At 40.3% G+C, this 26,868-nt stretch overlaps 2 protein-coding genes across 4 annotated transcripts in view; both read left to right on the top strand.

Moving 5' to 3' along the window:
* MOB1B (MOB kinase activator 1B) overlaps nt 1-7,322 on the top strand; it is a 42,020-nt gene extending 34,698 nt beyond the window's left edge. Inside the window, exons 5-6 of the mRNA XM_061992888.1 lie at nt 1,072-1,235; nt 1,804-7,322. Coding sequence (XP_061848872.1) covers nt 1,072-1,235; nt 1,804-1,881 — 242 coding nt within the window. The 3' untranslated portion in view covers nt 1,882-7,322. The remainder of the gene's footprint in view (nt 1-1,071; nt 1,236-1,803) is intronic.
* A 935-nt stretch (nt 7,323-8,257) lies between these two features.
* Nucleotides 8,258-26,868, top strand: part of SLC4A4 (solute carrier family 4 member 4) — a 246,237-nt gene continuing 227,626 nt past the window's right edge. Inside the window, exons 1-7 of one of the 3 annotated variants that reach the window (XM_061994179.1) lie at nt 8,258-8,560; nt 9,726-9,844; nt 12,807-13,000; nt 13,741-13,888; nt 15,361-15,476; nt 15,920-16,019; nt 19,029-20,308. In XM_061994179.1, coding sequence (XP_061850163.1) covers nt 8,488-8,560; nt 9,726-9,844; nt 12,807-13,000; nt 13,741-13,888; nt 15,361-15,476; nt 15,920-16,019; nt 19,029-19,055 — 777 coding nt within the window. In that variant the 5' untranslated portion in view covers nt 8,258-8,487 and the 3' untranslated portion in view covers nt 19,056-20,308. Of the gene's footprint in view, nt 8,561-9,725; nt 9,845-12,806; nt 13,001-13,740; nt 13,889-15,360; nt 15,477-15,919; nt 16,020-19,028; nt 20,309-26,868 lie in introns of those variants that run through there. The other 2 variants (XM_061994177.1, XM_061994176.1) reach the window with 2 other exon arrangements.

Raw genomic sequence — 26,868 nt, 5'->3', positions numbered from 1 at the left:
TGCAGCAGCCAGTGAATGAAATGTGATGTACGTGTAAGCAGGGCAAACTGAAGTAGGAGTACAAAAATGTTATTGAGAGGGTTTTAAAGCACTGGTGAGATCATGATTGCCTTACATCATCCAGCTTGGGCCTCTGGCCTTCAGACAGGACTTCAGCGACTGGAAGGACTTCAGAAGAAGTGGGAGAACTGCTATGTGAAGAGAAGCTAGACAAATTTAATAGTTTTAGATGGTTCATACATACCTTTTTTTTTCTTTTTTTTTAGCCTGCGGGTGTGTCAACTAAAGAGATTATTGCTCCCAGTAGCCCATTGCTGCTTCCTAACCAATTTTAATAAAACTTGTAGACTGACAAATATGTGCTCTTCAAACTGATTTTACCTGTCCTGGGTCATTTTCGCTGAAATGATTGAAAGGAGCATGCTGAGTACCTCAGTGGGCAGTTACAAAAGCAGTAGCCTCTGGCTAAGGGATGCTGATAAGCAGGATGGAAACAGGACTCTCTTTATTGGTCAGGAGACAGCCAGAAGAGAGCCTATTTCTGATTTCACTTGAGTCAAGAAAAGTATAAAACTCAATGGCTGATACCAAAGCTTGTTTCAGTTACCTACAGAAAGGTATCTGGTGTCACTTGGAGTACCCTGTGGTGTCTTGGACATATGCATGGAGCCATTGTAGGCTCAGCACCTACAGGAGACTTCCTTGTATCTGCATAGGCAGTCAAAGGCACTCAGAGGGTGTTAGATACCATATTTGGGTATCTAACCAGAAGTGAGGAAGATTCTTGGTCAGAGAAAGCTCTTCAGGGAACGCGGAAACCTACAAGTGTAGTCAGATTTGTCTTGGATAAAAAACTTGATGAGCTGTGAGTCTACTGAGGGGAGACATGCTTCCCTTCCAGTCTTTCCGTGAGCTTCAGCCTAAGTATGTTGTGTGATTTACAGACAGAATTGCTGACAGAAACAAACAGCCTTTCTTGTGCGAGAAGTAGGGTTCGGGTATAGTAGCTTTCAAAATAGGTGAACATGGCATAGGCGTTTAAAAATAAGCCATTGGTTTTCTTATTTCTAGGTGTACCGTTCCCAAAGAATTTCATGTCAGTGGCAAAGACAATTTTAAAACGTCTTTTCAGAGTTTATGCTCACATTTATCACCAACACTTTGATCCAGTGATCCAGCTGCAGGAAGAGGCACACCTTAACACTTCTTTCAAGCACTTTATATTTTTTGTTCAGGTAAGCGTGGCAGGAGCGTTTTGGTTACAATTATATTCTGGAACAAAGTAATCTGTCAAAGTAATGCCCCTTCAGTTTCTTAACAGCTCTTAGGTTTGTAGGAGAGTTAACACATCCAGGACCCTAAGATACTGTCTCCCTCCATTTTCATGTATATTTGCTGCTAGAAGTATTCAAAGAATGGAAAAGGTTTCAACAAAGTATTTGTTTGCTACAAAATTGAATACCAGAAAGTGTTCTCTACCAAATAATTCAGTAGAACAGTAATTCCTAAGTAAAGAGGGAGGACGGCATCTGAAGCTAGGTTGAAATGGTGTGCTTGTTTCAAAGCTCTGTTTCTCCCTGCTCCCAGCTTATTAAAAAAGCTTATGTCTTGTTATGTTTCCTTCCTTTAAGTGGGGGGAAAAAGCTGTAGGCAATTGAACTCTGCTAATCAGCTAATGGCAAGTGGCTAAGCCTGGACTCAAAGAGCCTTCTACTAAATAACTTCTCTCTGAATAAGACTCCTAACATAAGCTGCACATAAAAAACCTCTGTATTTATGTCTTTCTCTTCATCCTTGCTACAGGAATTCAACCTTATTGATCGAAGAGAACTTGCACCACTTCAAGAACTGATTGAAAAACTCACCTCTAAGGACAGATAAAAAGAAGAGGATTTCTTGAAGTCACTTGTTTCTTTAGTGTGGTATTTGGTTTGTGTTCATTTGTTGTTTTTTTTAAAAACAAAAAGCTGTGCTGTTACTGATGACAGCAAAGATCTACTTTCTGTGCTTTTATTAGGGGAAATCCTTTATCTGTTAGTGACACGTGGTAAATAGCATTTTTTTTGATCAATGTTATTCATTGTGGAATTTTAGCAGGTGCTGAGTGTTTATAAAGGAAACATGCTTGGTTGGGGGATTGACTCTGCTGGTGGATGGGTTCTTGTATTGTGTCAGTGATAGCCCATTCTCATGAAGTCCCTGAAAGACTTGCTTACATTCTCTTAAGTGCCTTGGCAGACTCACTTCTGAGGTGCAAAGCACATACAATACTGAACATTGCTGGAAACAGAAAATATGAACTAACACCCAGGACACTTACTGATACTTGCTTTAGAAAAAGAAATATGCTTACACTAAAAAAAAGCCATAACTTACCAAAATCAATGATCTCCAGCTTTTAATACAAGTACTTGTCTTATTTTTTTAGAGATTAATATAGAATTTTTCAAAACTAGATATTTCATATAAAGAGAAATGATGAAGTTCTAGTCACTAAAGGGAAATGATGAAGGTAGTGTCAAAATCACAAAGAATGTGTGTTTAGCAAGTAGTTACATGTCTGTTGCCACTGGTTTTGGCTTTGCATAGTTGCTTTTATTTTTTTAACAGGGAAGCATCAACTTGGGTCTGTCACTTGTGTTAAGTTTCCTAGCATTTGCCAAACGAATGGTTACTTTGCACAAATACAGTTAATGAAAAATCTCTAAAAAATGCACTGAAAAATAACTAGTGAAATTATGTTTCAGTTACGAATTAAAAAACCTAGCTCTGTGGATGAGCTCTGGTGACCAGTGTTTTCTATGGTAGGTAATGTATCTTGGAAGGAGTATCATTTCATGAATCACTTACGTTAGCATGAGAGTGTTCTCACTCTTTAGAATTGCAGCCCGTCTTCAGGAAGCTGCAGCAGCTGGGTAAAGTAATAGCAACATACTGGTGAATTTTTAGTGGTTTGTGATTTAAGTACATCTTCTGTTTCTGAGAAAACCTAATGAAAATGTGGCCTTCTTCACTGCCTGGGTTAGTGTATTTGCCTCTCTAGCCTTGTGTTTTTCTCAAACCAGAAATGAGGATTGCCTGTGACACATTAACCTCTGGGGTGATCCGCAGATTTGGACATTTCTGCTGCAGCTGCATCAGTCAGGTTTCCCATTGCAGAAGCCCATATGACTGGCTCTCTGGTTCATTTCTAGATCTTGTCAAAGCCATTGTACTTGGGATTCAAATAAATCAGTATTAGGTTCTGCAGTGTGTTATCCCATGACATTACTAGTTGTCAAAAACAGTGCGCTAGGTGGTTAATGTTGCTAGGCTCTGCTAGATTGTGACTCTGCAAAACCACCATTTTTAGACTGAAAACCATGAAAACCTCAATTGGTTGGTGTATGCTAGACTGCCTCTTGAACTCCTGAGCTTAACAGGTGAAGCTGAGATTAGTATGTGGCAGAACCGTTGAGGTTACATTTTGTGCTCCTTTGCTTGACTGAAAATGCTGAGTCAAGTGGAAAATTCTGTGCAGCAGGCTGCAAAATATCTAAGTGGCCATTAGTAGAGCCAGCTAATAAACATCTAAGCACGGTGATAAACATACAGACATTTGGGAGACTAGAATCACTACTTCTGAGTTCAAATTATGTATTTTACAAGCATCTGAAGGTTATTTTAAGAACTAGGTTATCTTCCATAGAGTTAAATTTCCTAGTCTGTTTAAACTGCAGTATTCATTCAAGTGCTTTTGTCAAGTCCTGATGGTAGGACAAATCTGATCTGGCAAGCATTGGATTTCCCTATGCAATTCTGTTGGTTAGTGGAAGAGTCAGTGAGTGCTGTAGCACCTAGATGCTTTTGTCTGGAGTCTAGTAATAGGCTGATAAGAAGGAAGGAACTCCTATGGGCACAATATCCAATGTGTTGGACTAGGCAACAGTTGAACAGTTGGAGAAAAAAGCATTTCTTTGGTAGGCACTGTCCTTTTTACATATTGTATGGTGTATTTGACAAGGTAGCTGGGAATGCCGTGCTTCTATAGACTGTAATGCATCATTCCTGGTTTCTTAGCAGGTGCAGGATTGTTTTTAACCGAGTAACATACTTGACATGGATCTGGATGTGACTGCTTCAGCCTGGTGTGGGAGCAGTAGTATGGCAGTGCTAGCTTTGGTGCAGGGTTGGAGGCCTCTCTTAATTCAGGACGGGATAACTCAGAAGACTTTGCAGAGTTGAGAGAGTGGTCAGCATCCACCAGACTATGCAGAAGCAACTTAAATCCCAAATTTCAACCGCATGATTTTAAGCAAGACTCCAGTCATGCCAGAAGCTGAATTTAAGAACGTGATCTTACACACACGGCCTTTCATAGGTGCTTATAGCTGAGGAGTGTTTAATGACTGAAAATTTCCAGCTATAGAAGCTGCAGATGTGGTTTGACATTGAAAAGTCCTGTAAACCTTCCAATGAAAACTGCTTGGCTGAGTTGAGTCAGTGCTGCTCAAGAGGCTGTGTGTGCAGCTTTACTGTGTAATAGTGCTTACTGGAGAGGAGCCTTTCAGCCTGTGCTAAAGATCAGGTTATCACAACATAGCAAGATGTGAGAGGGAGAATGGCAGAAGCCTGCTCCAGGGTGCTAAATAGGAGAGATCCTCCATTAGATTTAAAGCTGTTTCATGGGTTTGATGTCATGTACCAGCAAGAAACTCGGAAGAAAAATGTTTAGAAATGAGAATTTGCTTGGAGTGATACAAGTGCAGTACTTGTCTTTTTTTGGCATGCTTCTGCTCCAGAAGGTTGGGATTTTGTTGTTGTTCTTCCTTTTAAACAGCTAATTCTAGAAACTGAGGCATGTGCAGCAGTTCAGCCAATTGGAATCAGAATGTGTTATGTAAAAAAAAAAAAGTCTTACATGGATAGTATAATCTTTGTATTTAATATCTGACAGTAGAAAACACAGAATAGTTTCTAGGTATGTAATAAAAGCTTGGAGATCATGATTTGCCTGACAGCTGTATGAACACATTGTTTAATTATACATACAACACTTGAAAATAACATTAAAGATATGTATGCAGTGTTTGGGATTTAGTATCCCTATGCAGCTTTTAAATTTTTTTTTGCTTCAGAAAGCTGTGGGACCAGACCTTGATGTGTGTTTACACTCGTGAAGTAAGGGCACATTGAAACGTTAAACAAAAGTTGCCATGTTGCACAACCAGAATCTGGATCTGGTGAATGTGTTTATCAAATAGTGCATTTGTTGAGGGAGAAGAGGAGGACGCCCTCTTACCCCTCAACTAAACCCAGAGAAATGAACCCTGAACAACCCTGCACTGCTCTAGGCCCACGCTGCAGATGGACTCTCTTAGGCATCACAGCCTCTTGGAGACAAAAACCTTTAGCTCTCTTGTCACAGGGAGCAGAAGGTGCTGGTAGAGATAAACCAGGCTGGGCTGCCGGTGCTGGCTGAGGCCTTCCATTGTAATAGGGCCTTGAAGTTCTATAGTTTGTGGTGTTTTTCAGCTACCAGCGTATTAGACCGTGTCAGTGATTTGGGTGGTAACTTCAGGAGGTCATCTACCTCGAGACAGGATGGGGCAAACTGCTAAGTTCATCAAGTTCAGCCACTGTTGCCAATGTTGACACTGTTTAGACAGTGTGGATACATGATGTTCACAGAAAGAATTTTTCAAGTTGTTCAAATTAGAGTCAGAGGTACCAGTTATTCATGGAAATAAAAAGTAAAAATGGCACGTTCTGCTGTTGCAGGTAGCTGAATGGTAGATGAAGGGAGAAAACAGGTTTCAAGGAGCAGATGGCCCATCTGCAAGTATCAAGTTTATTTTACTGCTTACTATGCAATGTAGAGCTTTGAACTTTTGCTTTTACTCTAAGATACAGAGGAGCACTGTCCTTATTCAGTATTTAGGAACTGAACACTTTCCCAGTCTCCCTCACACTTATTTAACAGGTAAGGATACCTATTTGCTGCTATGGACTTTACTTACTTTTCAGATTGTTCCTTTGTTTCTCTCCCCATCTCCCTTTCTTTTGAATCACCAGACACAGTTTTACTATAAACACATCCATTTGGGGTGGTTGTTCTTTTTCTTGTTACTCTCTCCCCACTTCCTACCTGCCAGAGTGCTGTATTACTGTATATAAACTGCCGTCTTTTAGTTGGACTGTTTAAAAAGCTGCAGCACAAACACAAAGAGTCCTGGCTTTTCTTCCACGAGAAGATTCTCTGTTACCATCAACCTTGTTTCCTTCACTGCTGATGTCAGTTCTTTTTTTTTCCAAACTGCGCTACTCAAACCACTAGCAGTTTTACAAATGCCTGTGGCGTCTTTTCCTGAATATCTTCTCTCCTAAGATGAGACTAACATTGGTTATTTTAAGTGTTAAACCTTTTTATTTCCCCGCTTTTCTTTCCATTTCCTCTTACCAGGTGAAGATTGCAGTCTAGGTAAATATCAAATAATGGTTTTGTTTGAAGAATCAATTCCCTGAATTGTTCATAGAGTATTGTATTTTTAGGGGAAATTAATTTTTATAGCCACTAAACTATACTTATTATTTTTGTACGTTTGCAACTTCTGACATTTTTCAGAGACGTGTTACGGAGGGAACACTTATTTTCATGGCTATTTTACTGCTTCGGTATGCTGAGGTGGTGTTGCTTAGTACTGAGAAGCACATACCTTGATGTGCAGTGGAAGAGAGAAGAATGCAATGAAAGTGAATGAAGTTTCAATAAAAGGCCATTTTTGAAGCGAAAAAAAGGAGATATTCCAAAAGCAACACTAACCTTTCCTCCTTCTTAAGAATCCTAAAACATATGGGAGAAAATGTGTTGTAAAATGTAAAATGCAAGATGAGAACCCTTACTGTAAGCTAACTGTGCCAATATCGCTTCAGTTTGTAGTCACTGATTGATATTTTAGTTATAAATGAAAACAGCTTTTGAGTTAAAAAAAAGTTGAATGTCTGAAAATCTGCAACATGTTTATTTGAGAGTTGTACATAATGTATACAGATTGTTGTATGTGATGGGAGAAAATATTTAAATTCTAGGTTTTTTCAATAAGAAACTGAAGGCTGTTTATAAGAGAAATAAATAGCTATGTTTGACCATGATTGTCTTTATTTCCTTCTTTAACTTGTTTCTAAATTATCTTCTACTTGTAGATAGATTTTTTTTCTGTATATTGTACACATACAACCATTACACATACAGATTAGATTTTTGTAATTGCCTTGTCTGAATGTGTGAATATTTGTATTGCAGGCAGACACAATAGCAATAAAACAACCTGATACCCTTTTCATTTCCTTGTTTTGTGACCTGAATTTACTTAGCAGGGAGCTCACTTGGTGTGGGATGTCCGATAATGAGTATAGTATCACATCAGCTGCATCTCGCACTGGGCCCGGGGTGGTTTTTAAAGCTTTGTGATGAGGAGAGTGACCTGTCACAGCGTTGATGTCTCAGGTCACCAGCTTCACAGGAAACGGAGAAATAGAGCTTTTAGCCCTGCTGACACCCCTCCCCCTTTCTCCTGAAGGCCTCCTGCGACCCTGACAGCTGCAGCACTCCAGGTTTCCTCCCCTCCCCCGCGCCTCCCAGTCCCACTGCCTGCCCTCCACCTTGTCTCACTGTAACTGAAGCTTCCCCTCCCCTCTTTAGTCTTCCTTACATGCCCCTGGAAAGCAGTTTGCGCTATTAGGCTGAGGTTAAAAATCTGGCTTTTACTTCAGTCCTCAGAAATCTGGAGACGGGTGTGAGTGAGGGACAGCATTTGCAGCTTGCAGATTGAAGGCGAGCATTACAGCTGCCTGGGAGCCTGCGCTCATGTCAAGGTTTGAGTTTTTTCCTGCTGTTTACCTTGGTCCTTCAGGAACCACAGCGGGTGTACGCTGTGCTGGTACGGTGGTGAACACCGGTTCCAACTGGGCAGCTGTTTGAGGGTTTTTAGGGGTTTGTGCACTAACTCTCTAATGCAGTAGCCTCGATCTCCTTTAAACCAAACGCTGACGGGGTACGTCCGGAAGCCTTTCGGGGTCGATGGCTGCCCGGCCGCTGCCGCCGGGCCCCGCGGGGGAGAAGGGCGGCGCCGTACCGGGCAGTGCGCAGCTCGGGCCAGGGGTGGCGCCCGCCTATCGATGTGCTCTCCTGCTGCCGCTTTGCCTGGATCCGCAGCGCCACGCTCAACGCCCCGCCCTGGGCGCCTGCCAGCCCCGCGCCCTCGGCGCTCGCCCCCGCGGCCGGCGGCGGGCTGTGCTGTGCTTACCTTCTCTTGCCTTTCCGCTTTTGGCCCTCGTCGCCACCCGTCTCCGGCGCCGCGCGCTGCCTGTCCTGTCACCGCCGGTGACGTCGGGGGCCGATCGGTCGACCGCGGCGCGCGCCAAATTCGAAGTCGCGCGCGGCGGCGGTTATTTCCGTTAGCGGGCTCGCGCGCCGGCGGCCGCGTTCCCTCTCCTCAGTGAACGGCCATGGCCACCCCTCCCAAGCGCGGGCGGCAGGAGGGCGGCAGGATCAAGAAGATCGCTGTGGAAGGGAACATCGGTGAGTCGGACCCGTCACCTCACCGGGGCCGGTTGGGGGCTGGGGAGGTGTATTTGGCTCTGGCGAGAGGCGGCGCGGCTCGGCGGCCTCCCTTCTGCCGCGACTCTTCCCGCCGGAGCAGCCTGTGGCGGCGTGGATGCTTCCACAAGGGTTTTCTCGCTTTTTCATAACGAAAAGTGCCTTTAGTCGGGATAGGAGACGTAACTGAGCTAGAGGCGTTGTACTGTGTGAACAAGCCGTTTGATGACTTCAGAAACTACGCTGACAGCGTAGGAATCGATGCTATAGAAATGCCGAGATTAGGAGGGAGAGGGGAAAAAGTTTTCTATTACAGTTTTTAATGAGTCACCGTTTTAAAGATGCATTGAAGTGTTGGGTAAGACTTCTCCCACACCTTTGCGGCGTGTAGTGTAAATGCAGACTGTCAGGTCAAATACTTGTGATGTTCAATACTCCTACCAATTAGCAAGGGAAGCCTGTTTAACTGTTGGAAAAACGATGGACTGTTCATAATAAGATACTTTCTTTTTTTAGGGGGGGAGGGCAAGAGGCTGTGCTTAAAATTGAGGATAGGAGTTGTCAGGATGTCCGCTTGTGATACGTACTTTAGCAGTTGATAACCAACTGACGGGCCTCTTATACTGAAGGAACTCTTTAAAATTGTCAGAGCTTTTTTTGTTTGATCGGTGGGAGTTAATGATTTCTGTTCTGTAGGAGGTAAATAATGCATCTTTGTACCTTCATTTGAGAAACTATAACTTTTACTTGGGTTTTTTTTCCTCTTGTTAAAGTAACTTTTAAGATCACAGCTTCATGCCTGAGGACCTTTAAGTGTCCTCAAAAATTTGAGACTTAGTGTTATACTTGCAAATGTAACTTTCTAGAACTTGAATAACTGTTCTGGGCTTAGACTTGTCATTACTGATTTTTGTTAAATTGGCTATTGGTGCTGCGTGTTACAAAATACAAAAGACAAACCCTGTAGCTCGATTAAATGATGATCTGTGGTATACAATGGTCTCTGATTCTTGGTTGTCATGAAGTCAAAAGTACCTAGGTATGGGAGACTCATTTATGGGACTTGAAACCAGAGTTGTATAGTACTTAAATCGTGACAATTTTGGTGTTTTTTGACTGCTTTCACTCCTGAATGCTTTTTCTACAGCTGCAGGGAAATCGACATTTGTGAATATTCTCAAACAAGCTGCTGAGGAATGGGAAGTTGTTCCTGAGCCTGTAGCTAGATGGTGCAATGTTCAGCAAAACTCTGAAGAGGATTCTGAGGTATGGGGAAAAGAAACTAAGGTGAAACTCGAAACAAAATCCCAAAGCAACTACAAAATACCCAGTCTTTTTTTTTTTTTTTTTTTAATTTCAGAGGACCAATATATCCAAGAGACTAGGTATTTTAGAAAACATACGTGATAGCAACGTTTTTGCTTCTGCTTATCTCAGTATTTGAGTTCATGTTTTACAGTTTCCTTGATGTATTAGAGAATAAATGTTATTCAACCTCAGGATGTAAATTACCAAAGCCTGTTGTATTTCATGCATAAAAGCAAGGGATGGAAAGAAGTTCAACAGAAGTTACTTTTAGCAGCTGTGAACTAACTATTTGAGAGCAGAGGCTTGCCCAGATGTCCTGGAAGGTGCCCTCTGAAATGTCTAGACAATAGTAACTACTGATAAATTCTTTATAGTGGTGTTTTTTTCTGTCAGCTACCTGTAATTCCATTGGCAATGCTGCTGCCACAGAAAAGCTGTGTGGACAGCTTTTGATGAACTGTGGAAGATTTTTCTTCTTTAAATATGGCAAGAAGTACAATGTATTTCAGTCAACTAAAGGTAAACTTTTAATGGAGGTTTATTTTTTCTAACTTGTCCTTAGCTATGTTTTTTTCAGAGTTAGGCTGCTCTCTCTCGTTTCTTCATTTTCTTCTTTCTTCATGATACTAAAGTAAATCCAAATACAAAACCAGACTAAAATCCTTAGTTTTAAATAAAACTCAGCTTACAAGCTTAGATTTTTAAAAAAATTAGTTGACCTTAACCGGCGATTCAGGACCCCCACAAACACCAGCTCACCCCTCAGCAGAGCGGGTAAGAGAATAGAAAGGAAGAAGACAAGACAATTTATAGGTTGATATAGAGATCGTTTAATAAGCAAAGGGAAGAGGATAAGAAAGTGATGCAAGGGCATTGGCTTATCCCCTCCTAGAAGCAAAGCAATGCCCTGCCGACTCTGGCCAACAGCTGCCCTGGCAGACAAACCACTCCTCTGCTCTTTCTGGTACCTGAGATGAGTTTCAAGCATGGTGTGGTATAGAATGTCTCTTTGGGCCATTGGGGTCAGTTGAGTTGGCCATGTCCCCCTCAGCTTCTTGCCTACCCCAGCCCGCTTTCTGGGGGACAGAATGGGAAAGGGAGAAAGCCTTAATGTTGTGCAAGCACCATTCAACATTAGCCAAAACATTTATGTGTTATTAATACTGTTTTAGCCACAAACAAAAACCATATCACTGTATGGACTGTTTGGAAGAAAGCTAATTCCATCCAAGTTGGGTCCATTAGGCTTAAGATAACATTTCAAATCCTCTTTTATCATTTCTGGTTAGACTTAATAATTTGTTCATTTCTCCTTTTGCTTTGGCTGTTTTGCAGAACTATGGCACTATATATGACTTCTAAAGCTAGTCAGGAAACACTTCAAAAAAGGTCCCTAAAGACCAGACCATACTCCAGGTGTTAAGCTTGTAATACTCTCTGTGCTGTTGGCTAATCCATGCAGGTGGTGTTGAACAGCACAGTACTGTACATCAGTTTTGCCTCTATTAAGAATATTGCCTTTGCCTGTTTTCTCCCCTTTTCTTTTTTCTGAGAGGTTATCAGCATTCAAGGTCTTGATTATTACTTTTTTAATATATAATTTAATACCAGATAGTAGACTTTCACTTTTCCATCTTTAATAAGGCTGGTACTTTAATTGACCCTCAGTACCAGGGGGAAAAATAAATTAAATTTTGAGAAGTTAATTTTTACATGCATGTTCATAGAAAGTGGTGGATCTTACTGCTCTTGTCGTTGTTAGTTCTTAGAAAGTTGAACCTGAAATATGTCACATGGCTTAGTACTCTGGTTTTTAATACAGTAGTTTTCAAGGATATTGGAATGTTTTCCAGAGCATAGTTCTGTGTCTTTTATTTCTTACTGATGGAACTGGTAAGTAAGGGACTTCTGACTTGTGAAAGGTCACTGTAGCCACACCTTCTCTGCTTGACTACAGAGTGGCAGGGTGTATGCTTTTTAGTGGAACTAAGCTGTGTCCCCTCTCCCTCACAAACTTCTGTCCCGTGCCAGCTAGGATTCTACCAAGCAGTTCCCGGGCATGGTTTGGGCAGTAGGATAGCCCAGGGACTCACCTAAAAAGTGCACTGTGTGTTAACTATCTTGTGTTACACTGTAACAAGGCTTAGAAATTTAGTGCTGTGGATGTTGCTCTGGTATTCTGCTCAGCCACCATGTCAGAGCAAGGTGGTAGGCATGTTTGGTTTACTAGTGTAGGTATGGTTAGTTCACCTCTAGTGAGGATGAAACCTGGAATTCTGTGATCTTAACTGCTGTCACCTAGGCATAGACCTCTGTTGCTAGGTTTGTGAGAATTTATCAATACTTGGATTTGGTGTTAGTGAGGCAAAAAGATGCAGATGAAAGTAGCTATCTTTGGTAGACTCTGCTTTCTGTTAAGACTGATGCACACTGCTTTCATTTTCCATGAGCTGTAGTGGCTCTCTCAAGGTGCTCACAGGCTAAGGGACATCTTTGACCTGATCTGAGAGCATAATTATACCTTAAGATATTGCATCAGCAGCTGGTTATCGTAGGAACTGTAATCAGTAGATGGAAAACCAAAACTAGCTCAACTTTAAACTTCAGAATCACACTTGTTGACTTTTTGTACTGATAGGATATTATTCTTATACTTAAGCTTGTATACAGTGATGACAATGTTTTAGTACTTGAGCATTTTGGCATTGTAGGTTGCAGTGAGTTACTTATTCAGGCTAAGCGCCATGAGAGGAGTTACATCGCTGTCATTTATGCCTTGGATTACAAATAGGGTTGAGGAGTAAATGATGCAATTGTAAACCTGAAATAAAGGCTAAACTGCTTGAGTGTAGCAGAGCAATTCTGTTTAATTGTCCACCTTCTCAACTTTTAATGAGTCATTGCATTTGTTTAAACCCAGGAGCTCACAGAATCGCAGAAGAGTGGTGGAAATGTGCTGCGGATGATGTATGAGAAACCAGAAAGGTGGTCTTTCACTTTCCAGACATACGCGTGTCTCAGCAGGATCCGGGCTCAGCTCAGATCACTAGATGGCAAACTCAGGGAGGCAGAGAATCCTGTGGTCTTCTTTGAGCGATCTGTCTACAGTGATAGGTATGTCAGACTGAAGGGAGGATCAAAAATCTTCCATGTAAAAAACAGAGCATGACTGAGTTGTGTACCTCCTTTCATCATGATTTTGGGACTGGTGAATCAACAAACCACTCACTAAGGTTACCATGTCTTTTTCACTAGTGTTGACAGTGAAGTAAAATGAACTGTTTGAGGATTTACATTATTGTTGTATAGCCTATGTGTTTCTCATTCTTTGTGGGTAGGTGAATGCACATTTCCCTTCAAAGAAAAGAGGGGAGTAGGCATCAAGAGAATTCAACAGCAGTTTCTTTGTCATTTAGTCTTCTTTTCATTTATGCTTCTTGAGACAGGCCTAGCTATTCATATTGTCCAACCCTCTGTTTCTGGATTCAGAAAGTTAGATTTATGAACTAAATCCTACTGCATAATCCCGAGGTGCTTGCTGTGTTCTAATATCTTGGAAATAAATGACCTTAGTGCACAAACCACTGGCGCTTTGAGGGTAATTCCTAAACAGATACCTGAGCTGCGAATATCACAGCTTTCTGTGGGCACTGTTCTGGGCAGCTGTAATGGCCTTAGTTACAGGATGGAGAGACAAGCTGTCTATTTCCAGTCCAAGTGTACATCAGAGTCGTCACAGAATTACTGTGCTCAGCTTCTCTTCTAGTTAAAGTGCGGGACTATAGGCAAACGAACTGAAAACTGATAAAAAATTCAAGTGAATTTTTGTTTACAGGACTGTTTTGTGTTTACAGGTATATCTTTGCAGCTAATTTATACGAATCTGATTGTATGAATGAAACTGAGTGGACTATTTACCAGGACTGGCACGACTGGATGAATAAACAGTTTGGTCAAAGCCTAGCACTGGATGGGATCATTTATCTCAGAGCCACTCCTGAGGTTAGCAATAAAAATTTATGACTGCATAGAGAATGAGAGTACACATTCTGTGTCTAGCCTGTAAAATTTGACCTTTGTACTTCTGTAGTTTGGATTTGTTTGTTTTTTTTTCCTAAAGAAATGTACACACAGGATAAATCTTGTAGAGTTATGGTACTATGCTTGCAGTCAGTACCAGGAAGGTCACAATTGTGTGTCATTGCATGTCACTATATTTGTTTTAGGGATTGCTTTGAAGGTCTAGTGCAAGGAACCGGCTGAAGAATTCTTGTAATCTTCTCAAACTCTTGAGAGCTACCCTTGTGTTTCTCTGCAAGAGTCCTAATGATTGTAGTTCAGATTATAGTATTCTCCTGAAGACTTTAATACTTGAGTTATGTCTAATACAGACTGGAAATTATTAAAAAAACAATATTCTTTCAAATGTAGCCTGTGTATTTTTAAATAAAATGTGGTGAGAATGATTTTCTAATTATAAAACCAGAATGTATGACAAGAGCAAACCAGAAAATACCACTGGATCTAAATTAAAAAAAAAGGAAAGTACAAAGTAGCTGAAAGAGCATGGCTGTGATAGATAAAATGATTTGTAGTAAATGTCACAGCTAATTTGGGGGGTGTGGATGAAGCCTGTTCACCCGGAGCAATGGAACTAAGGCAGATGTGACAATTCTTTGGTGTTTGGGTTTCTAGTGCTTTTTAAAAGGAGAGAACTACATAACAAATATATCTTTTGGGTATAAAACGTACATGAACAAGAGAAAAATGTGAGAGTTGAGAAGAGTTTTAATTGCCACAATTAGCTTACAGGTCACTTCCATACTTCCTTACCATCATGCTTTCACCTTTGTTATAGTTGTGAACAACTGCGTAATGTAACATGCGGAGGTTTCTCTGAGGGCTTTTTAAATAGTCTTATTATTGAGGGCTTTTTTTACCTCTTAAAGTCAAGAATGTATATTTAAATTGAAAAAAATGAATGGTTTTAAACAGTTTTGATTGACTTGTTATTGAGGCTTTGGATGTGTTCAGGACAGGAACAAATGATTTACTACATGTGAAAACTGAATCCCCAAGAACTAGAAATACAGAACATAATTTTGAAATGCTTATCTATAATGTCAAATGGTTATTTCTGTGCTCTTTTGTTGCAGTACACTGGTACTCTTTCTTTTAATAAAGAGTTTTTTTGGTACCTTTCCTTGGAACAAAGAAATATTGTGATGCATTACCTTGGATCCTTCTTTTTTTTGGTCTTTAGCCAGTGGACACCATCATCTGAACATGACACAGTGTTTCTGTGCTTCCAAGATAGTTACCAAGATGAATATTTATCTTTAGTGAAGAGAGGCATAGTGAGAACCACAGGAAGGGTACAGCAACTTCAGCTGTAGCAACTTCAGCAAAGTAGACTTCATCTGTAGGTCTGGAAAACAACCAATGATTTTTTTTTTTGTATCTTTTGCCTTTAGAAATGCTTAAACAGGATTTACTTGCGTGGAAGGGATGAAGAGCAAGATATTCCCATTGAATATCTGGAGAAGCTTCACTACAAACATGAAAGTTGGCTTCAGCATAGGACACTGCGGTAGGGTTTGTTTAACGGTGACTTAGATGGGTAAAATCTCTGAAAGGATGTTTTGTAATGGTTTTTTTCACCAGTGGAAGTTCAGCTTTTCCTGTCATATGTAAAATTAAACTCCATGAATATTTCTGTCTATTATTACTGAGTAGTATTGGCTTTACAGCTTGTTAGTTTTTGCTGGGACATGAAATGTACCTGGAATTCTCTTCACATAGATCTCCAAATAGCAAAGATTAGCTGAACTCCTAATACGCTATGGTACTTAACTTTCAGGTACTGGGTGAACAGAACAGAAGTATCAATAATATATCTTAGGAGCCACATGCTAAATTCAAGCCTCTTTATATTTAGAGTTCATGGCTTTAATTTATATATCCATCTCTTTTCATGCTCACAAAGACTTCTTTTCAGCTAGTCATATTTCCTTTGTTCCTATCCCAATATAGAACGGATTTTGAATATCTACAGGACATACCTATTTTAACGTTAGATGTTAACGAAGACTTCAAAGGCAAAAAGGACAAATATGATCACATGACTGAAAAGGTAAAATTTCACAAGCAAAACAAACTGATGCTTTATGTTTATTGCCAGCATGTCAAAATGAATTTGGGATATTTCTCACGTCTCAAAGTGTAGCATTCTTTGAAGTCAGGCTAGACTTATAACCTTTGTTTTTTCATGCTGTTTCCAACAAAAAAATGTTAATAAAGGGGAAGTAAATATTCCAGGCTTATTTGAGAAGACTTTCATTAGTAGCTTGCTTTGCAAATGTAATTTCTAATTTAAATAACTCTCAACTGTTGAAAGAACTGTTATTTGTTACATCCTGCTTCTAACATTGTGCAGGTATCCTAAGAAACGTGATGGGGATGAGAGAGGATGAGGGTAGCTCTTGAGGCAGAGAGAAGGCTACACACGTCTGCATTGGATGTCTGGGATAGTCTTCCTTGTGTTAGGTGTGAAAGTGTCTAACCCACCGTGGTAGTCAATAAAAGAACTGTGGTGCCAGGTACTGTGAAAGTGCAGTACAAAATCATTATAATGGAAAATCAAAGGACGAATTTACTGAACCTGCAGCCAAATTTTGATCAAAAGCAGTGAGCCAATGGCAAGCTATTTTAGGTTTTGCAGATATGTCTAGATAAACAAAAGAGAGCACAGACTGTCTTCTGATTAGTGTGTTCTAGCAAAGGGCAATAAGGCTAATGTAAATAGAGATTTTTTCCTCTAACAACAGACTTCACTGCATAATCATCCTTCTAAAATATTTTAAATCATGAAGTTACATTCAGATAATGAACAATTGGCACTATCAATCAAGTTTTTCCCTTTGGTTGTATTTATTAAAGTATTACTCTATATCCTTCTCAAAAGCAGTGGTCTGAAACTTCAGGGAGTACTTCTTAACTGTAGCTTTCTCCTTTTTTAGGAAGTAATGCAGAATAGAAATCAAAAGTATGTTCTAGTTTTATTTGAAGGCATGGAAAAAATAATGTGTATTTGATACAAAGAGAATTAAAGTTGAGGTTTCTGTTTGATTAAGAAAATCTAATCCTTAGCAAAAAATATAAATTATACTATATAAAATATATTATAATAACATATATTTAAAATCAAGCTAGGTCAAACTGTCAGCATTTTTACTGCTTAGGTGTTTGGTATTTGAATCTTGATGGGATTCAGCTGAGGACAACTTTACTTGTAGTTGCAATGAGTTATAGACCTTAGTAATAGTATGTGCACCTTTTTCCACTGTTTGTAAAGAAACTGTTTACCTCATGAGAAGAGCAGCTTTGTTCTTTGATCTCAGTTTATCTACTAAGAAGTGGAATTGTTCACCTGATTAAAACCAGCCTTTGGCTTGTTTATTGATGGAATGACTGACATCACAGCTGTGGAGGGAATATGCTTCCCATCTGCATTGTGAGATAAGGCCAAGGTCAGGCACCTGAATCAGGATTTCAGAGGAGTTTATGCCTCTGTAGCCTCTCAGGTTATCTGGGAACAGCCCAAGTCCTGTGCTGGCCTTATTTTTGGCATTTCCTAAGTGGAGTCCCAGAACTGCCACACTCTTCATGAGTCTGAGTGCTTCAGCCTTTGGAGTATGCTTGAGTCCAATGAGGACCCCAAAGCTGTATGCTTCCTTCTCACCTCTGTCATGTTGCTCTCTTTGAGACCCATCCTGAAACTGTACCTAGTGTATAAATCATGGTAATATCTGTCATGCAGTATTATTTTTGCTATTTTCTGAAGTGGTTTTCTGATTATATCTTTGAAGTTAAGAGTATTGTCACAGTTATATGTTCCCTTCTCTACATGAAGGGATTTGACCTCCTTGAGCCCTGACCTAGGAAGGGAAGGGTCACAGCTGGAGAATGAGATCCATGGTCCATTTCCAGTTCACATCAAGAATTTGGACAAAACGTTTACAGATGTGCTCTGTGTATGAGAGCCTCTGCCAAAAGCATGATGCCATATTCTCCAGTGAATTGTCAGTTCCTTTCTGTGCAGTATTCTGGCTTGAGTGGGCAGAGAAGAAAATGCTTCTAGTTCAGCCTGTATCGCAGTGTAGTTGCTAGGATGCTCCTGAAACTGAGAGGCAGGAGTTGTGTGCCAAGGCCCTCTCTTCCTATGATCTATTGGTTTGATATATTTTTCAAAAGGTGGCCTGGGCATTGCTACCAGCTCTTCCTACCACTGTGCTTTAAAGGGAGTGAGTAATTGCTCTCTTTCTTTTGGGGAGGGGGAGTGGCGGGGGCACAACACACAGATGCGCATACCTGTGGCAAGAAGCATGTTCTCAGCACATTGTGTTCCTGCAGCCTTTAGTAGTGACCCAAAGGTAAGGTGGTGTCTTAAGTGACCTTACTGGCAAGTGTTTTAGTAGCTGGCTGCTTGGCATGCTGCCTGGTTTGAATCTAGTTGTCACGCAATTTGCATGGGTTATTTGAAGTGCTGTACAGGAGCTTGGTGCTCTGTGGAGGATTGTAGATTTCCAACTTGGGGTTCTAGGTAGCATTCTGTGGGCCAGAACTTTGCTAGTAAGTTTTGGGTAGCTGTAGCCATTTGAAACACTCTTCAGATACTAGAAATGGAGTTCAACAGTAGCTGAACTATTTATGGCATTGTTCTAGGTATTGTTTTATTATGTATTTACCAAACTCAAATTCCAAGGAACATACTGATTAGATGCATTGAGTTGTTCAGTGACATTCCAAATGACGGGTCTTTTGAGGTGGTCATTATCTTCCATGTGCTTACATTAGGCCTGCTTTTAAGAGAATTAATTTGCAATGCAGGGCTGCAATTTAAGACCACAGAGGAATGAGCATTGTTCTAATGTGTCTGTCTCTGCACCTGCCAAATTACAGATACCGTGGCTGAAAAAGTCCTTGGTGCAGAAGAAATAGCATAGCTGAGCCTAGGATTATTTTTCCCAGTTTCTCTTTCTGTAGGTTGTAGTAACATGTAAAGCAATGGAGAGGTAAATGCAGGTGCTGTATATTTCTGTTGATAAATAGTTTAATTAACCATATTTGTTTCTTTTTGCAGGTCAAAGAATTTCTGAGCACGTTATAATCCTCTTTGAAGTGCAGAGTCAAACTGTTTCAAACATCTGTGCGATCAAAGTCTGAAGTACAGCTTCTGCTTTTATAGAAGGCCTCTGGAGAGGCAGGACTCAATCCTGTTGATTTAATTTTGAGGAACAAACAAACTTTGTGAACAGGGAAATTATTAAATAATTCAGTAGGTCTGTTCAGTATTATATGAAGTAACACACACAAATTCGGAAGATACTAGAATTATGAGAGTTCACAAACATTGCACCTGTTTCTAATCAGACCAGTAAGTTTTTCCAAAATATTTTATTGTCTCTTTTAATTTATTTTGTGCTCAGCAGCTATTTTATTTTTAAGAATGTAGTTGTGTTTTTAGAGGAATTGATTTGTAATGGATGTCTCATTGTTCTGAGGAGTACAAAACATTTTTGCTGGTGAGAGAATTTTAATATAACCTGGAGTTTGATATTGTATGGTATAAAAAAAGTTGTCTGACAATTTTGGTAGGTTAAGTTATTCACAGAATACATTGAATTAAAAGACATCAAAATGTGGATATAACTCTGTAGATAACAAATAAGATGTTATATCTGTTTTTAATGTGCACTGCAAACCAGGATATTAAGAGGCTTTCCATCCTCTGTCACGTTTGTTCTTTTCCCTATTTAATTTTTTTTTATCTTTTAATAAAACAGAGCTCTTTGGTAGTGGTAGAGGAGTACATTTGCTTGATGAGTACCACAAAAGGAAGAAGAAAATTTTGCAAATGGCCTCCTTCTGTAAATGATGGGTTTTTCAGTCTTTCCTGAATCACGTTTTGGATGTCAGAAGTGACTTCCGGCTTTTGTTCCAGTTTCTCCATTTGTTTACTGGGTCTCCTGGGTGCTTATACAAGATACTGCAGTAATTGAATTAGGCTGCCCTTTGGCATCTTCTTGGCATGAGAAGGGGAGACCTTTGTGGAGTAGCTGCTGTACTAGTGCATCTTTTGTTATTACTGAGCCACTTTTGTTTCAGGTGCAGAAAATAGAATCTAGACAGGGTACACATCTTAAGTACTATGTTTTATGAGCTACTTTGTTCTGCTTTAAACATTTCTGAATGACTGCACAGTTGGCTTTTGAACGTGACATTTTCTTGTAAAGCATTTTATTGTTTACTCTGGTGCCTGTGTTACCTGCTCATTCTTCATTTGTGGTTGGAATTTTGCTGGCATTCTCTAACCGTTGACTGAAAAAATAAAGCTGGTTGGAAGATTTTTTCAATGCCTAATAGTGTTGTCTTCCTTGTCTCGTAAAAGAAATGATGTTGTGCATTGCAAGTACGTAATCCTGGTAAAAAGGATGAATTTAACATTATGTATTCTTGATGTATTTGGTGTATGAGTTCCGAGCATCTCTGAAACATTGACTGGCTTAAGATTTTTCTCGTATGCAGGAAATGAACTTCTCGGATAGAGACACGGAGTTATACAAAATGTGTCATGTCTATAAGTTACTGATCAGTGGCAGTGTTTGTGTAATAGTTACGTTATAGTGGAATGTTGCAACAGTATGGTAGAAAATCTCGTGCTTCAGATTTTCCTAGTAAAAGGAAAGATTTCAAGATCTTTGCTCCAGAAACTGAGGTGGAATGGACAGAGATTCAGTTCAAATTTACTTGAAACACATAGTTAGAAGCCTTTAAAACATTCCTGGCATCAGCCTGAACAGTAACAACTTATTTTGACAAACAGTGCAATTATTCCTGTAGTTTGAGCTGTCAAAATTGTGGATTTAATTACAGGAATTGAAATGACAGTGTTCACTGCAAGGAGGAAGCGAGTCTGAGTTCTAATAAAGACTTCTTTTAAAACCCATCACACAGCACACAGAAATTCTGTGGCAGGTTATCTGCATCTCGTTCCAGAAAGCTTTACAAAAGCTCTGACTGCCAAGTTTGGGTTTTGAAGGAGCGGAGTCGTGACCAATTATTTGCGTGTTTTTAATTGCTGGGGAGAAAAAAACCCAACAAATGCAAACACAGAGCCCACCCACCCCCAAGCTTCTCAGGGCTTTGCAAGTAGCTGGGCTGAAGTACATGGAGCTCAAGTTACTTGTATGTGGGACAGACGCAGCATAAAGAGAAGTGGAGATGTCCTGAGAGTCTTCTGCCTGTGAGTCAGCCTAAGCCTCGGAGCTCTAACAGTTCCTCAGCCTTTCAAATTTGCCAGCATTCTTTTCTTTGCTTAAATCTGTTCCCAGGCAACCACAGAATGGGTTTATTGTATTGGTTATTTGCCTGTTGGAGATAAAGGTGGTTTCTGAACTGATACCTACTTATTTGGTGATGATGTTTTTTCAATCTTTGAGTGTTGTGTCCCTTTTCTCTTGGGTGAGAAGTACTTTGATGGCTAGAAATGCTTGTTTGTTATAATCAAATGTCATCACGATTGGGGAAAAAAGATTGGTATGTGCGTTTTGTCAGGATGTGGATGAAATTAGTGTTTGGTAATGTTTTAATTGCTATGCAAGTACACCTGTGAGAAGTAGATGTGATATTGCTGTTATTTTTGGGCCTTGTAGTTTTCTTTATAGTGGATTTTAAGTTCTCTTAATGCTTCTTAGAACAGCAACCAATTGTGTAGATAGAACTTTAAAAAAAACCCATATTTGTGCCAGTTACTTATTTCTATCTATCTTTATTTAAGTAAACTTCATAATAATGCAATCTTATATAAAATGTGGTTGATATTGAAATGATTCTGTTCTTTTCCCAGTAATTAAAGACTCCAAGATATATATTCATGAAATAAAAAACAACAGGAAAAACTCACCATAAGCTGTTAATACTTTAGGAAAAAAGCTGTGTGCAATTGCTGTTGCCAAGAGGTTTCAGCATAGCTGTGTGTAAGGGACTGCAAGGTTGTCTTCCCAGCTCTGGTTCAGAGCCACTGCGTGACCATAAATCACTCTTTGCCTCAAATCTTTTAATCTTTAAAATATTGATATCTCTCTATGTCTTCAGTATTAAATAACTAATCCTCCCAGCCTTCTGGTGTGCTGTTGGGTAGGTCTGAAGTGCCCTATGAGATAAATGAGAATGAATGTAGCCCTGGTTTTAGATTTTTTACTAGGATGTTTTGATGCCCTCATGAAAGGGGTCACTGGCCCAGATTCATGGCCAGAAGAAACTATTGGTTTTAAAAGATATTAAAAGTCATGAGTGCAACATCAATTGTGTTGCGTTAGGTCACAGGAAAGCATGGCCACTGAAAACTATCACGGTTTGTGAGGAAAGGAAACTTATTACAGATTTAATCTTGAAATACCATTGATGGCAAACACTGTGCTGCAGTCCCTGTAGCCAGTGGCGATGGTGAGGCGATGCACAGAGTCTGCCACGCGAGGTCATCGTGTCCTCAGTTCTCTTTTGCTGAGCTGGCTGCAAGAACAGTGGTACTGTTTTAACAGTCAATGGCTTTGGGAAAGGTAAAGAAGGAAGAGGTCACTTCCTTGCTTTGCCATAGCAAAAACATTAGACTACTAAATAAACACTCTACTGAATGAGATAAATCTTGATCTCTGCGGGGAGGGGAATAAAAGCAAGCCTCTGTTGGATTAAGTGAAAGACCAGAAAAGGCTGAGCTAATGGGAGGTCTGCCATGCAGCCACCAGCTGTTCTCTTCTGTGAGTGAATACTGGCACATGGATGATGCTAATCCCCAGGTGTCTGAGCATTAACAGTCTTCTAGTGCAGAGCTGTCAGGCGTGAGTGCAGTGAGCAGTATGAATGCTGGCACTGTGCAGGGAAAATAAAGCAATCCTGAATTCTCGTAACTGAAACCACTCACAGTACGTCCTGTGCCAAATATACAGCTGAGCTGGTATGGATCCTCTGAAAACTGATTGAAATCCAGTAGTGACAAGGAGTGGGGATTCTGTACAGGGATTTATTTTACCTTAGATTGATGTTAAGCGTGGATGTAAAATCAAGGTAATGCACAGAACCTCTAAGTCTAGGCTGTTGGGTGTAGGTTACTTTTATTGTTCTAGATTTTGATCCATGGGTATAAATATCGGTGTAAATAAGAACATAGTGAATGCCAAATTAGAATGGAGGCTATTGCCCATTGCTTGGGTTTCTGCTGACTGCTCTTCACAGTGTCTTAGGCAGGTGACACGTATCTCCAGAATGTCAAGGTGGTCCAGCTTGCACCATCTATGTTTGGTGGCTGATAGTACTGGCCAATTTAGAGTAAGACAGTTGGCTCCTCAGTGTTATTTACAAAGTAATTGCCACTGCAGTTCAGAGTATGGTCCCATGCTTTCTCCAGACTTCTCTACCCTATGTTTTCAGCTTTTCTCTCCAAATTCCTCTTGGCTTGTTATTTGTCTTGTAATAAATACTAAAATCATAATCTCACACAAGTTGTAACAGAGTTGCTAAAGCCAGTGTTTCCATAGTATGCAGCCTACTTGAGGATGTGGCTTCTGCCTCTCTTCCAATTGGGTATCTGAAGTTTTCTGGTCCTCTTTTCTGAGCATTTCCCCTGTGCTAGCCCAGCTGTTTGCCAGGGCTTTTCCTAACTTCCTGGCTTCTGCACTGTCTATGGATGTATGCTGACAGTGCATACTTGTCATAATTATGTTCAGATTTGCTCCTGCTAGTTTCTTAAAACGATAGTGGTTGCTCTCTGCTAAGTTTCAGCGGCACCTTTGGCTTTGTCCTCTCTGTGGGGCTAGCGCATGGCCTTTACCCTGACCCTCTCAGCTGCCTACAGTGGCCTCAGGTCATTGACTGTTTTGTTGCAGCAGACTGCTGGTCTGGCTCAGCTGCCTTTGTCCTGTCTTTGCTGCGCCTCGGGAGGAGAAGACCCACTGTCATAGAAAGAGAGAATTGACATTTTAGGTATTTGTTTCTGATCTGCAATGCTTCATGTATCATGAGGGTTTATTGCAATGGGCCAGCACAGTTGGGTAGGTACTTTATGTGTGCTTGTCCTTGTCAACAATTTCTTTGCTGTCTCTGCTTTATTGTTATCTAGGGAATAGGCATCATGTCAACCGACTTGAAAGGCTTGTTCAAGCGGGGTTTCTGCTGCAGTGTACTGTTGCCCTAGTCTGACAATAGCTTGTTAGGATGCTGTAGCTTTTATGGCTTGCTTCAACTGCCATTCTTGCATTAAACGTTCTGATTTCTGAATGGCAGGCTTGCAGTGTATTGTGGCAGAGGAGTATAGCTCTGTTTTGTGGAGTTAGCAGTTTTAGGTCCTGGAGAATTAACTGAAATTCCTTGAGGCTGTAAGCCTTCCTTTTCTCAGGCAGTCTCTATTTTCAGTGTGCCTCATGCTATTGTGTGTACACTTACAATTGGGTTTTTGTACCTAATGACTGCCCCTACTATTCTTAGACATTCAGCTGTGAAGTACATACTGATCTCACCGTTTCAGCTCTTACCTGCTGAGACTGACTTTCTGTGCCTTTTGAATGTACTCATGGCTGTGAACAAGACTGGCCTTTTCCTCAGAGGACAGTGTGATGGTTGTGATTTAGTGGATAATTGTTCTCCTTGTGGCTTCCCATCCTGTTCACCATTTTACTATAGGCAGGACTGATCTTTGGTGACACTATGGCATGGTACTCTCTAGAAATAATTTCTAATTGTATCTGCTAAGTCTTAGGGCTTTATCACACACAATTTATACAATACAGCTGGAATCTTAATCACATTCGTAATGATTTAGCTCATGTAAGGAGTGGCTTTTCATGATGTCTATTAATGACTTACAGTTAGTCTATGCATGCATTGAGGCTGATTGACTTGTCTCTGGCATGGACAAATTCTCTAACTTTCTATCTGAACGTTTCCTTTTCTCCCAAGGTTGTTCACCCATGATACACTCAAAGTGATAATGCATCTTAGTTCCATGTTTTATTGACGATTTGCACTTGCCCGTTGCCCTCAGATGAGGACATCTCCAGCATCTGGTTGCAGTTTGGGCTTTAAATACTGCTCTTAGCATTGCTTCTGGGATTGTCTTGATACTGCAGCTGGAGTCATTTGACAGTAGGTCAGAAAGCATTGCTGAGAATGTAGCAGTTCTCTGCTTGCTGTGGAGCATGAACTGAAGGTCTCTGTCTCTTTTGAAGTCCCTCTGCAGAACTCTCCTTTTTAGCCACTTTTTGTCTGGAATTTTCTGTATCTCTACATTTGTGCACTATGTTCTAGGGAGTTTTGTTTTGCCTATTCTTTTACTCTGTTTCCAGCACCGGAATATAACCTGATTCTCCTTCTGTGCCTGTCATGCTACTGCTCTTTGCATTTTATTTACTTATAGCAGCATACACATTGGATGGTGATACCTGCATTGCTCTGTCATTTACCTCCTGAGCTCCTGCAGTCCGAGTCTATATGCCTAGACTAAACTACTGGCTGTTGTCATACTGATCCTTGCCTTGGATAGCTGTAGATACTTTACATCTTGGAAGACATTTCTGTAGGGGATTAGGTCTGTCCTACAGTGTTTCCTGCTGGCTGGAACAGTATATCCATTGTATGATCCTGTCTTTCACTAGGAAATACTTAAGGTCTTGAAGTTAGCTGTAGATAGTACAATTCTCAACCTCTTCATGTAAGTACCAATTTCTACTTCTGCTGTGTGATTTCAGGGTGTTATGTTTTGAGGTTTTCTGGTTTTTTATGTTTTACTAAAAGTCTTTATAGTATCTGTTTAAGGGAGCACTATGTTCACAGAACAAGGCAAGTAATTTGATTTTTTTTTCCCAAGCATGACTCCATGCAAAGTGTCTCTCCTTTTATTTGAGATAGAAGGCAGCTTTATTTCTTTGATTTTATCTCTTGTGGCCATGTTGATGTATTGATTTCTAGGCAAGAAAGTCTAGAAGCTAATTTACTAGCAAGGTTTTTCCTAACATCCTTGCTGTGAATATGTTAACTTGATGAGCTGACAGTATATTTTGTGTATTATAAACTCTTAGGACTTTATACAAAGTGCAGTTGGCTTTCCTTACTTCCCAGGTAGGGAAGACATCAGGTGCAGTGCAGCTTCCTAGGCACGTGCACATAGATGTGAACACTGTGCTTTAGATGCTGTGCATCTACCCTGCAGGCATCTCCATCAGCACCCTCAGTTTGGGAGCTGGTGCCACCCCAATGCAACTTTCATCTTTCTTCTTTAGTACTGCCTTTGACCTATGTTAACAGTTTCAAGATCACAGCTCTGGTTAACCAATGGCTATTATGAGTATATGTAGTTCAGTTTTAGGTTTTTTTGGTGTGTGCGGGTTTTTTTGTTTGTTTTGTCCTTTCTTGTTCTTTTTCCTAAGGGGACTGTGGGCTGTTTGTAAAATTTGCATTCATCTGAAATAATAACAGAAGTATTAGTGTTTGAATGTCCTTGGCTCTAGTTGTGACTTGCTGACAGTGTGTGGTCTTGGACAGGTTGCTTTTCTGAGCATGACTCATTGGTAGCACCTGCACTCCTGATAGCAAGGAGTGCCTTAAGATTTATTCTGCATTTTTTAACCTTTGAACTGCTACAGGAATGGTTGGGGAGGATGGAAGGAGCTAGAGGGAAGTTCTTACCTGCTCTTTTTTAGAGAGACAATTGAGATAAAAGTTAAATAAAAGAAATATGATGAGCTTGGAAATAATGAATGCATAGATATACCTGAAATGACATGTAAGCAGATAATGAATGAGTAGAGTACCTTCTTACTCAAAAAAGCTGTAATGGTAGCAGGAGCCCAGGGTATGTTGTCTCTGTAAGCAATTGCCTGATGCTGCAGAAAATACACATCTGGGAAATGTAAAAGTTGGAAATACTTGCG

Source organism: Colius striatus, chromosome 3 (genome assembly GCF_028858725.1).
Source record: "Colius striatus isolate bColStr4 chromosome 3, bColStr4.1.hap1, whole genome shotgun sequence".
Taxonomy (NCBI): Eukaryota; Metazoa; Chordata; class Aves; order Coliiformes; family Coliidae; genus Colius; species Colius striatus.
The sequence above is the reverse complement of the archived record's forward strand: the minus strand, read 5'-3'. Positions and strand labels throughout refer to the sequence as shown.